The 13,833-nt window shown below is 38.3% G+C and overlaps 1 protein-coding gene across 1 annotated transcript in view; it reads right to left on the reverse strand.

The window, feature by feature from the left end:
• The window catches only part of OGT (O-linked N-acetylglucosamine (GlcNAc) transferase), a 56,335-nt gene that overhangs the window by 41,228 nt on the left and 1,274 nt on the right, over positions 1-13,833 (reverse strand). The window contains exons 2-5 of the mRNA XM_016207393.2: positions 11,848-12,028; positions 10,760-11,003; positions 3,819-3,887; positions 460-576 (exon numbers count right to left, since the gene is read on the reverse strand). Coding sequence (XP_016062879.1) covers positions 460-576; positions 3,819-3,887; positions 10,760-11,003; positions 11,848-12,028 — 611 coding nt within the window. The remainder of the gene's footprint in view (positions 1-459; positions 577-3,818; positions 3,888-10,759; positions 11,004-11,847; positions 12,029-13,833) is intronic.

The following is a 13,833-nucleotide window of genomic DNA, read 5'->3' on the forward strand; positions in this document are numbered from 1 at the left end:
CATATTTGACAAATTTCAATATATTTCAGTTATTTTTCCCACTGATGCTCAAGTCTCATCTTTAGCCAGTGGAAGCCTCTTCCAGTTGCCTCTTGAGTCTTTTTTGACACAAAGTAACATATCAAAGCTTCCTTGCTTTCTGGTAATGACAAGGCACTCCAGATTAATTTTGTACATTCCCTGCCCTAGTTCTGGAATCAGCCTTTTCACCAAGAAGCCATGCTTCTTTACAGTAAAGCTGCCCATATTTTTTTAAAAAGGAATTTTTTTATTACTAAAATATATTTTCAATGTAAAACTGGAAACTACCATATCATATACCACCTAGCAAATGCTATAATACTGTCAGGGAACAAAGATATGTGACTCTTTAAGTAAAGGCATATTATTTAGTTCTAGTAAAAACATCTTACACACATGAGCACTTCATAAATACCAATTATTAATTTAATGACTAACCTTTTCAAAGTGATGAATTGCAAGCCAAATTTCCCCTTGTGCATTGAAAACACAGCCAAGGTTACTCCAAGCTACTGCAAAGTTCGGTTGCGTCTCAATTGCTTTCAAATAACATGCCTTAGGAGGGGTTAATGAAAGAAGATGGGAGGGGAAGGAGGTAAAGGGAAAGGGGAAAATTTGTAAAGGGAAAAAAAAAGATTGGGGGAGGGGAAGAAAGTGATATCATTATTCCTTCTCTGACCAGCCAAAAGTGACCCTGCAGCATAGGCTCGCTTGCGCCAAAACTAATGCGCTGCCACAGCTGGCTGCTCCTGCGCCTGCGCCACCAGAACCCAAGTGCAAACCACCATGTTCAGTTCTGCCAACCAATGACCAACCCTTACACTAGGACTTATTCAGTTACCTTAAGACTCTATGCTAGACTTCTCTTAGCTGAACACCTAAGGGCTCGTTACCTTTTCAAGTGATTATCTAAAGGGTGCCCTTTAATTAAGGCCAAGCCCCCCCCACCCCCACAGTTTCCCAAAGTGTGTTCCTGAGGTATTAATAGGTATCAATGGAAAAAAGGATTTCATGATCAAACCACTTAGAAAAACAGGTTTCTTCACTACAAGGTTTCCCTAAGCCTTTAATAGTATGTATGGGGTTCCCTGATCTCAGTTGATCATGGACCTCTTCTTTCACTGGGCATTTTATTAGAATACTATAAAACACATTTTGGGAAATGCTGCTCTAAACAATAATGTTCCTCACTAATATCAAAACTATGCTGAGGAGAAAAATGTTTTTCTGCCAAGTCAGATATAAATCCACGGTATAAGTTACATCCTTGCAATGTCCCTATCTTCCAAGGGGGACTAAAGCCGAAACCTCATATGACAGGATTGCACCTAGGTTGAGGTCCCTGTAATGCGAGCGCAAACATCGCTTGCGCAACCTAACAGCATCGCACTGCGCAATCGCTGCGAACTGCTGCGCTACATAGAACACCCCTAGACGCAGCAAACGGCCAACCAGATCCATTAATCTACTAGACAGGCCCATAGAGAATATTTGTTTAATTAGATTAGTTGGACTTGAGGTATGTTAAAACCCAATTTTATCCAAAAAGGCTACAGAATAGGACTGAGGGAGCCAGTCAATCAGATTACTCATCTAGTCAACCGTTCACAGGGGCTCATTTGCACGCACTGCGCATTAACGCTGCGCAGCCTTTGCGCTACTGCAGGGTCACAGCGCATCATCAGAAGAGCAGAATGCTGCAATCCAAACAAAGAAGAAAAAAGGAAAAAATGAACAACAAGAAGAGTTAGAAGCTTTTACTAGTAAATTATCTAATAATTTTTAATATCAATTAACTTTTACTTATCTTTGACAGAATTGTGGCTATAGTTTAAAACATTCTCTTACATAACTTGCTTGTAAATAAAATTATTTTAAGCTGTTTCTGAAGCCACAAGACAGAAGATTCAGGCATGGAGGCAAATTGTTTTGCTGTGGCAGTTACAAACCCGTTACCATATTTCTCATCATGTGACTTTTCGGTGCGTTCCTTGCTGGAAGAGGAGGAGGTGTGTGTCTGCCCTAGATCCAGGCCTCGAGCTCCCTTCAGCGAGGCACCTTACGCATGGAATAGGAGGTTTCACCCACCTGAAACCTTCTAAATACAATATCAATGGTGAAAAACCAAAAACAAGAGAGAAAATAAAAACAAGATCATTAGTAAAAGTTCAACAAAGCAATTGAAATTCTTTGGATGTCTATTACATATGGGAATGAGGACAGTCTCAAGTCTGTAACATGGGAAACATGCAGAAGGGAGAGGGTTAATCAGGGCTATTGCATACAGCAGGGATTTTTGCTGGAAGAAAGGCTCTTCATCTTCTATAAAGACAACTTAAATTTGCTTTATCTACTAGGAATATGCTGGCTTGAATTTTCAAATGCACTGATTACAAAAGAAATACATTGCATTTCACTCAAGAGTATTTTCTTGTTCACTAGTTCTCACAAAAACAGAATAACATTTTTCAAACTAGGTGTCTCCAGAGCTCTGAAATAAAGAAGTCAGCAACCTAAGGCAGGCGCAATGTCTCAGCCTAAACCGATCTCTAAAGCTGCAGTGAAGTGCAATTCATGTTAGCTGTCCGCTTGGTGGGGTGACAATTAATAGGAGCTTATCAAATATTTGTTCTATAAATTACCAATTGGATTTATCAGCTAAGATTGGAATCAATTATAATTCATTAGCTGGAAACCTACATAAGGTTAATCCAAAGTGTCAGCAGAATTTATGAGCTATGCACTTAAAACTAGTGCCTTTGAACATGAGATGGTGCTAAAAAGCCTTCTCCCTCCCTGGATAAAGCAGTCAAACAGACAGCTACGCTGCGCATACACTCCACGCATTAGCATGCGCGTGGGGCTCAGAGCAACAGGTGGGAGTTTCAGAAGCATTCTGGTTTCTCCCCACTCCTCACCCCTGCAGCGCGGTTGCGTAAGGTGGCTTGTAACAAGACAATCTCATTTATAAATTTAATTTAAAATTATACCAAATGCTTTAAATAACCCAACCTGGTGTTCAAATTCATTATTTGGAAACACAGAATGCTAAAAGCCACCTTTCCACTTTGGCAAGTTTTCTTTCGATCAGTCCATTTCCCAAACAAACCAGCTTTGTCCTTTTTTTTTTTTTTTAAGGAGGTAGGGTGGGGAGGAATAAAAGAAGGAAGTAAAGAAGAAAAGAAGGTAGGCAACTAGGATTGGAAAAGAGGAAAAAGGAACTTGGAGGAAGGAGTGGGGACAAGGGGCAGGATGGTCCAATTATTAATTTGCAATCATTTTAACAGCCTTTCTTCCACTGTAAAAAGGGTGAGGAAGATGAAGGGAGGAAGGTTAAATAAGAATTTAATGCCAGTATTACAGGGTAACATTTGGATGAAGTTCTTCTCCACTTACAAGCCACAAAGGACTTAGAAGAGCAGCACTTTCAATGGCACCTGCATCATAAGGAGTCTTGAGCCAAATCACAGGCGCTCTGCTTGTCACCAGCAGGCAAGCCTCAGATTTGAAGGAATGTTATTTATTCCCACAAAAGATCATGTCGGAGCCCATTGTTATAAAGATGATCTAGCTCAGCAGAAAGGCTCCAAGATGTTCAGGTTCTTGCTTTACCCCCAGATTTAGAACAGATATGCCAAAGCCTGGCCCTGCTCTAGTCTGAGGCGATTCATGCCGTCAGTTTTCCTCAGTTTCTTAGGACTGTTTTGTGAAGACAGCTCAATGAAGAGTTGAAGACTTGGCAAAAAGTACAAGTTTTCATAACACTGATGTTTAAATGTGTTCTATCAAACACCTACCTTGGCTTCTTCCAAGCGACCCAGGGCTTTGAGCAGGTTCCCCAGGTCACTGCGAACACAGTACAAATCCTAGAAACCCAGAGATACTGTCATTAATTATACTCTTTCCCAACCAAAAATAACTTGAAATAACTTTTATGCATCTAGCTTCCTGTCAATTTATTCCATCAACTAAAACTACTGCTTGACAAATATAAGTACAGAACCACAATCCCTCATCCTCAATTTCAAATTCCAAAAAGTTCTGAAAACTCATTTGATGATTAAACCTGACTTGAACTGGCACAAAGTTATTTATAAAATTTACTGATCCCGTTTAGTGTGAATACTCATACCTTTTGCTTCAGAAACATGTGTTTTACTAGGAGGTGCTGTTCCAGACCCACCTAGGAGTTTTATATATGGTATTATCTTTCTAAAATCCTAAAAATTCTTAATTTTGAAATGCATTTGATCCCAACAGTTTCATACAAAAGACTATGGGCCTTACTATAGCTTCTCCTCTCCCCAAATGTCAGTCATATTTAAAAAGAAAATCAAATGTTTGCTCAACTATTTTGTTTATGGTTATAATGAATCACTCCTATATGAAGGGCCAAAAATTTTCCATAGTAACTAACAAAAAGTATTTAGCCATGATTAGCTATCAGCAAACCTATCTCTAGGCTGTCAGGCAGATTTAGAAATCCTGACTTCATTTCACTGTTAGAAGGATTACCATTCAACCAAAGCGTCAATCCTGGCACCTGCCACTAGATTACTCATTAGTATTAAGTGCCATTAGAGTTGAGTGGGTGAATAAATGAAAAGCAGTTGAATCTGCTTTTTATTAGCAGCACAACTGTGTTGCTAATCATCTGACTCACCAGTCCATTCATCAGTATGAAAAGACACATTGTCAGAACAGTGAGTTTAAATTTTTATACATCCTTGTTTGCCTTTGTCAGTCAAATCTATCAGTCAACAAGCAAAGACAATGGCAATAGGGAGTAGGCTCATCATTCCAAACTGTTCCATGGATGGAAGAGCCTTAAATTAAGTCCTAGAGAGTGAAATTTTGTCAACTGTGCCAAAGTATCATCACATATACTATTCTATGTGCAACTGTATTAGAATCAAGTGATTAATTTTCCTGATAAACAGCTTTTGTGATTAATATCCTACATCAAGTGAATCAAAAGCCAGCCAGCAAAGAATAGCTTGCTACACAACACCCTTATGGTTGGCCATACTGGGTCAATTCCATGATCTACCCTATCTGTCTGTCCATGAAGCAATGAGTGGTATTTTAGGAGAGAATGGTTGTCTCCAATAACCTCAGGCACAAAAGGCTGATGCTGATTCTCAAAACATTATAGATATCATTGATCTTATTACAGATTTATCCTTCTCTAATGAGTCTAAGTACTTTTCTTAATCCACAACCAAGGATATGTTTTTATTGATTTGAGAGAGAGGAAGGGGGGAGGGAGAGAGAGATGAGAAACATCGATCAGTTGCCTTCCATATGTGCCCTGACCAAGGATGGAACCTGCAACCTAGTATGTGCCCTGACCAGGAATCAATCCCACAACCTTTTTTTGGTGTACAGGAACAACCTTTTTTTGGTGTACAGGACAATGCTCCAACCAACTGCCCTTAGGCCAGGGCAGTCTAAGCATTTTTTTAACCCTATTTATACTCTCACAAGTAACAAATTCTATAACTCCCTATCTACTTTGTATGATTTTTTCCCCCCTAAACTTTAAGGGCTACCCTTCTGATATCTAATCTGTGCATACAAGCTCCTACTACACCTGATTATTGTGGTTATACATAGCTTTGGTCTTTTACCAATTCCTACGTCTTTTCTGAGTCATAATAATCAGAAGTCTTGCAATAATTCTCCAACAATGACCCTAATGGGCTATACATCGCAGCCAACTGTTGCATAATTTTACCCTCTAATTTCTATAAACTCTTGGATAACTGCCATTTAAGTCTTGACTATGTATCTATTATATTTAGTTATATCATCTAGATCTATTACAGCATACTAAATCAAGTTAGCCCAATGACCGTAGTTAAAAATAGATTATCTTCAAGATCACTATAAGATAATCAATAAGGCAGTTTTAGAAAAAGGTAAAACATATATTAAATGTAACAGTGAAATCTGATTCTCCCACTTTGAGGATCCAAACCTTCTGCATGAAAAGTTAATTTTCAGAAAAGTCAAGGATACCACTCTTCTCCCCCAAAGTTCAAAACCTAAAACATCAATTCTGCCTCATTTACCAAATCAAAACAGTGTCTGCTAAGAGAATACACTTCTAAAACCCAGCCAATTTTATCCATTCCCAGGTTATTACCTTTTATGCAAACCTTTATTCAATTCAGTAATATGCCTGGAACTGTAGGGAAAAGAAATTAATAGAATCCTTACCCTAGAAGGGATTGCAATCTTTGTGGAAAGACAAGGCACATATATATTAAATGCCTACACAGCGGTAAAAAAATTTTAGATAAATGAACTCAAAAAAGAAATTTAAGCTGGGCCTTAAAGGATGAGTCGGACTTTAATGGACAAAGGAGGAAGGCATTGTAGACAAGGGAAAATAGTATAATGTTAAGGAGATGGAAATGAGTAAGAATTTCCTGCATATCCACCCCTCCTAAGATAGCATCTATTTCCTGCATTTCCTCCTAGGACCCTCCCACCCCACCCCACCTCCACCATCTATATACACACATGAAGTAAAATCAGGTTGAGAAAAACCTACAGTTCTCAACTGCCTCTCAAATTAAATTCAAACTCCTCAGCTTCTCTACTCTTTCTAAATCTTCCAATTGACTCTCCTCTACTACACTCACTTCTTATTACTACTTGACTCACCACTTCAGCCAAGGAAGTCTACTTGCTATTTACCTTCCTAAAGAATGCTTAGGTTATAAGCACCCACTCAAGAAAATCTTGATTAATACTCTCTAAAGATAATCATCCAAGGAGCTTACATTTTTTATCTTTTATGGGTCAGATCCTGTCTCATATTATAATCCACAACTTTTCCTTCCAACACATCTCCCCAAATCCTAACAAAGCATTGTACACACAATAAGCACTCAAATATTTATTTTACTTTTTATTAAATTTATTGAAGTGACACTGATTAATAGGATCATATAAATTTCAGGTGTGGATTTCTACGTTACAAGATCTGTATGTTGTACTGTGTGCCCATCACCCAAAGTCAAATCATTTTCCTTCACCATGTATTAGGCCCCTCCTCCCCCCTCCCACCCTCTGGCAGCCACCACGCTGCTGTTTAAATGTGAAGCTTGCATGGCAAATTTAAACAGAAAAGAGAGGAATAGAAATATATAGTTTCCTATAGTGTAGCTAGCGACAGTAATAATAGTAACAATTAACATGATAGTAACACACGATGGTCATGACGCCTGTAGCTCTCAGTGCTGTGCATTCACAATCAAATCAGAAGCAGTGGTTCAACCACCAATGACTCAGAAACAGAGCTCCTTAGAGCAACTCAGGATTATAGATAGCCATGTTACAGAGGACAATTTTATACATAATTCATAACAGGGATGACCAGGTATGGGCAGCTCTAGTGAGCCATCATGTGAAAATTACCAGCTACAATAGCACCTTCAAATACGATGGACTAAAATTTTAGTGAAATTATTAAATTATCCAACATTGCAAGAAACAATTCAAAATGTAAAAATATTAAAACAGCTCTCTTAAAAGTAATTTCTATAATCAAGTCACAGAATAACTTCTAAATTGACATACCATTAACTTAAAAAGATAAACACTGCCCTGGCAGATGTTGTTCAGTGGTTAGTGTCGGCCCAAGAACCAAAGTGTTTTGGGTTCAACTCCCAGTCAAGGGCACGTACCTGGGTCCAATCCCCGGCCCGGTCAGGGCACATGCAAGAAGCCACCAATCAATCTGTCTCTTTCACATCCATGTCTGTTTCTGTCTCTCTCTCCTTCCCTTCCTCCCTCCTTCCCACTCTCTCTAAAAAAAAAAGCAATGGAAAAAATATCCTCGGGCAAGGACTAACAAAAGAAAAAAAGATAAATACTACTGAAAACAGGTTACCGAGAATACTTAACATTTTACTTTTTCACTGCTGCAAAACCAAAATAACCTGAGTTTCTTCAAATATTTTTCATAGAATGCCAAATACATCTATGATTCTGGCCAACAATGCACTGCCAACAAGAGCACAATTTAGGAACAGACTCAAGATTCTGTCAGTACTGAACTGACAAAGGCATTTGATAGCAAATCTAGTTAAGACCAGATATCCTGAAATACATTAAAACATGATCACTATGGTATATTTAGGTGAAATCAAGGCAGTCTGTACTAATCCCTTTTTCATTCTTACTGGTAAAGATAGAGAAATAAAGCAGCACTTTCCACTACTAGAAGCAGACCCAGATGGGAATGCATAGCTGTTCAATGCCTTCCTCCCTCAATGCCTTCAATGGGTTGTCCCATGATTTATTTTAGTACTATCTTACTTCTTTGGAAGGGCATAATGATAAACTTCCTATTAACAAGTTAGATATTGAAAAGCATGGTTCTGTCTCCCACTTCAGTTTTCCCTCTTCATCATACCCCTCCGGTTTGGTATACTTTGAGCAGCAATGACTGTTCTGCTCCCCATGTAACTGGAAACCTGAGTCAAGGGGATCAAAGTTCAAGATGTTTGGAGCCACAGCTGTGTAAGAGGGCACAAGTGAGCTTACACTCAATAAACAAGTAAAGGGTGAAACCAACCCTGACTAATAAAGGGAAAGAACTTAACTGTGACAACTAGGTGCACAAGTGAGTCCTGAGCCTTGGCAAGAACAGGGTCTAAGCCCCAGTGGCAGCACATACAACAGGGTTCTCCAAAACTTTTTGTGGGTAACTAGCTGGATACTACCGAAATAAATATTACAAAATGCGGGGGGGTGAGGGGGGCTGAGAGTTTTTGTACATGACAAAGGCAGATACAAATAAAATGTGAATTGTCCTTTAAAAAATTACAAAATGCACTCAAATTTACATATATATGCATTGAGTATTTCTGGAAGAATACATAAGAAATTGGTTTCATTGGCTACCTCCAAGAAGGGTAGGCTGGGAGACTTTTCACTGTATTCATACAAAAGCAATGAATTAAAAAATTTTTAATTTTACTCTCAAAATTAACTGAAAAAATAATTGTTAATAGATGTCATAAGAAAAAGTGATTTCAGACCTTTGCGCAAACTACTCAATCATGCTTGTTTCCTGACCTGCAAAATAGGGATTAAGGGAGAGCAGGATATGGTCCATGGTTTTCAAACTGTGCTCAACTGGGGCTGCCTTGAGGGATGCATGCCCTCTGGGCACATCATCCCCTTTTTTATCTTTTCTTTCTTTTCTGTTGAATATTTGCTTTCAAGATATTCAGGCTTGGGTTTTAATATCCCCTTCACTATTACTGGCTGTGTGATCTCCCCCAAAATTACATAACCCAAATCTGTTTTTTTAAATTGGTAAAATTTACAATAACACCACCTATTTTTAAAAAATGTTTTTATTGATTTCAGAGAGAGGAAGGGAGAGGGAGAGATAGAAACATCAATGATGAGAGAGTAATTGACCAGCTGCCTCCTGCACACCCCCTATTGGGGGATCTAGTCCACAACCGGGGCATGTACCCTTGACCAGGAATCAAACCGTGACCTCCTGGTTCATAGGTCGATGCTCAACCACTGAGTCACGTTGGCCAGGCAATACCACCTATTTTGAAAGCTCATTGTGAGCATTAAGGCCAATGTCTGAGGGCTGAAGCAACTGGCAGTGTCTTGAGCACAGAGTAGACTTTCAATAAATGGTAGCTATAATAGTTCATTATAAACCACTTCCAGGGCTGCTGCAAAAGTAAATGTTGACAACGTAGCCTGGAAATATATATATATATTTTTTAATCCTCACTGAAGGATATTTTTTCCATTGCTTTTTCAGAGACAGTGGGGGGGGGGGGCATCAACTGGTTGCCTCCCACATGTGCCCCGACTGGGGCCGGGAATCAAGCCTGCAACCAAGGCATGTGCCCTTGGCTGGAATTGAACCCAGGACCCTTCAGTCCATGGGCCAATGCTCTAACCACTGAGCAAAACTGGCTAGGGCTAGAAATATATTCTTAAAATTTTCTGGATTCCTTCCTTCCCGCTCTTTACCACTTACCTCTTAAGTTTCTATGTTCTATCCCTAACCACATCAAAAGTTCTGAGAGCAAGTCTTACTCTTGGGTATCTTTCAGAGACCCTAACATAATGTGAACTTAATGTCTGCCAGCTGGGTCCGACCTGTTCCCCAGAAAATATCTGCAATTTTTACCAAAAAAATTTTTAAGAACTATTCAAAAGCCTGGTGTGGATACTATCACCTCAACTCTACCACTTCTAATTATGTTTAAAGAAAAGAGAATAGGATATTGAGGAACAAATTTTGCAGCCCAGTTTTCATGTCACTGATCCATATATTGGCATCTTGTTGTAACTATTTTATATTACAGATTAAGGCCCTCCATCCACTATTCCTTGAAAACCAATTAACCATTGTAAACACCTATTAGAGTTTATCCAAATTTAATCAAAACAGCCCCAAAAATGTCATGTGTTCTATACTGTTACAGGCATTATAAAAATAGACATCATTTCTTGCAATAAGGTTTAATTTTATGCTTTTTAATGTAATTTCTTAGATAAAACAGATTTTAAAAAACATGATGCAGGCCTGATCAAAGCAATTTCACCATTTTAAGTAGACAAACGTTTCTAAATCTTTGACTTTATTCCATGCAAAAACCTATTTTAGTGTCTGAAGTATCAAACTATGTTCCTTTCTGGGCCTTTGTGAAGGGAAAATAATAACCATTAAAATTGTACTCACGGGATTGTACTGAAGAGCAGAGACGTAAGCTTGTACTGCCCCTTCCATGTCACCTGCTGCTACCAATGCAGCTGCCAGGTTAATATAACCATCGATGAAATCTGGCTTGAGACGCAATGCATGCCGATAATGCTCAATTGCTTCCTGCAACTGTCCTCTTTCCTTGTACACATTCCCCAAATTTGAATAGGCTTCTGCCAGAAGGGGGTTCTGTTTAATTGCCAGAGTGCTAAAGTGAGCAGATCTGGAAAAGTGTTGACGCAGGGGTATGCATGTTAGAGAAAGAAGGTATGGCCTATGCACAACTGAAAACAGTTTTTGAAGACCCTGCGCTACTGCTAACAATAACATTTTAAACTAGTGCACAGGAAAAACTTTGGAAATCAACGTTTTTCAAAAGTGGAGGTATTCCAGACTTCAAATTGGAATGGTGTTTTTCCTTATGAGATAAAATTCTCACTAGAGTCTTATTATCAAACTGCCGCATTGTAAACCATGATCATTAAGATCAAGAATGAAAATGCTATGTGCATGAGTCTCACTTTCCATTTGATGATAAGCCTTAATGATGCACATCTTTAAATGTCTTAATAAACCAGAATGACAATTTAATAAAAGGATAAGAACACAGATTCTTCCCTTTTAATTCAACTGATTAGCTAAAGTAACATATCATAACTTAATGATGGTCTTTACAACTAGAATCACATATGCACCTCCTGCCACAGCATATACACCATCATTTCTGAGTATTCTATCCCTCAAATGGCACATCTTACAAAGGTGAGACTGGATGGTCAGATGTATACTAAGAATATTTATTACCTGAACAGTTAAGAAAACAGCAGACTTACGTGGTAAAATCTAGAAAAGGTCTCTAATCATGCTGATAATATAACCACCACCACAAAAAGGAGGGAGAAAAACTGGCAGCTGGGCATGTCACAAGTGGACAAGACAGCAGATGTGCATTGGTGGTTGTTGAAACCCAGTATTGGAAACATTTCAAGTTCAAATACTTAAGTATCATTTTTTAAGCTCAGCACCCAGAGGCAGCAATCACCAGAAGGTACCCCCACATCTCCTACCTGTCCAGCCTTCGACACTGGAAGTGTATAGACGAAAGTAATAAAAGCACACCAGTATTGTCTGGCTCTTGTCTCCAGAGCTGCATGCAGTGTCTCTCAGCTGCCTCAAAATCTCCTGCCTGATATTCTCGATGTGCCAACTCAGCTAACCCTTGGAAGGAAAGCATACGTTTCGTTGGTTCTGGAGAATCATCAAAACATTTGAGGGAAGGAGGGGGGAAAACAAAAAGTTAGAAATGCAAACAAAAAAATGTAAAAATATGGTCTATTAAACTTAAAGATGAAAATGCTTGAAACTATGTAAAGCACTAGAGTGTTCTGCACATTATTTATACCCCCGAGTTAACATCAGGTGCAGAATTGGCATTTTAGAATTGATCCATTAACTCTTTCCCAGACTACATAGAAATATTTGCTTCCAAATAAGATTACATTTTATGACTACAAATACTTTGTATTTTTAATTTACAAATCAGAGCTAGCATCTAAAGATTCACTAAACATTCTTTATAGTTAACATATAGGAACAAAATATAAAATGTGATTTGCAAGGTCACAAAGGTTTAATAATATCATAATAACCTCCTGGGAAACTTAATACTTTCTCCCATGTTTTAGGTTGGATTGGGAGGGGGTAGTACTGGTAACAATCTATCTCTTAAAGTGCGTGGGGACACAAAATGTGTTTTTAAGTCAAAATTATATTCATATTTTTGTATACTTCACAACTTAATTTGTTTAAATTAAGGGCAATACCAGAAACAAGCATAAGGGGGAAAAACTAAAAGTCAAGGTGCTATTTTTAAAACAGCTGATAAACAAGATGAACTCATCTGTCAAGAGCCAAAATATTTAAAGGGGTCATCAAACATTTTAAATAAAGACCCAAGATTATATTTCTCCTCTACCCATCCCAAACTCACAATGAAACCAAATTAGCTAAATCCCACCCACACTGGTTTAACACTGGCATTTTCAAAAAGCTCTGACACTGACTAAAGGATTAAGACATTGCAAACAACCCTATATAAATCAAGCAGTTACCTACCACTGCAATGATTTTTTTAAAGAATGGGAAAACAAAATATAAAATAATCTGATAAAGTGCAACAGAATGAATAATAAATGAAAGCACTTTGCTGTGTCTACTAAGTGACTTAACTCAGATACATAAAGATAAAGGATACAGCTAAAACCCACAGAAGGTTAAAAAAAAAAAACAGCAAAAAAACACGCCCAAGTCTCAACTTAATACTTTAACTTAAGTAGTGATACATTGCTGGAATTTCACTAGATGGTTACAATGGGAAACCACGTACAAATTACTTAAATTCTACCAAGGTCACAGTAACAGCTCAAATTTGAGCCAAGCTCCCCAATCATTAGAGTTGGCAAGTGATCTGTATGCTCAGGTAAGCAAAGTAAATTTCCTGAACAAAACACACAGCTGACCACTAACACAAAGCAAAAAGACTTGCATCCAAATCTGGGAGAGGTTATATCTCTAACAGAAACTAGAAAATTACGTTTTAGACAAGTCTCTGTAAGCTCTTAGCTCCTTATATTAACACATTACTTTATCAACTTTTCAAAGCCACTTATCTGTTCTAACACTTGAAATGACAACTCCCTCAAATAAAATAGCACACATTAAAAAGGGCAAGCTAGTACAAACCTTTACTCTTAAAAATCCCTGGAAGGGAGGAGAACACTAGTTATCAATCCCACTACCTACAATCATAGATAAAATACGATTGAAGATTCACCTATTACTTACTGCGCAATGTCCAAAAACAACAACTAAAACCCTGGACAGATCTCAGTTGAGTAACAACAACAAAAAAAGAACCTCATGGGAAAGCTTAGAACTGCAGCCCAATCCCCACCCCCCACCCCCCACCCCCCCGCCCGCCCCAAACAGCCTCAATAGGGAAAGGCAGCTGAAGGGCATTCCTATAATTTTGGTTGTTTTCTTATTTTTAGTAC

The sequence above is a fragment of the Miniopterus natalensis genome, chromosome X (genome assembly GCF_054644295.1).
Source record: "Miniopterus natalensis isolate mMinNat1 chromosome X, mMinNat1.hap1, whole genome shotgun sequence".
NCBI classification, from domain to species: domain Eukaryota; kingdom Metazoa; phylum Chordata; class Mammalia; order Chiroptera; family Miniopteridae; genus Miniopterus; species Miniopterus natalensis.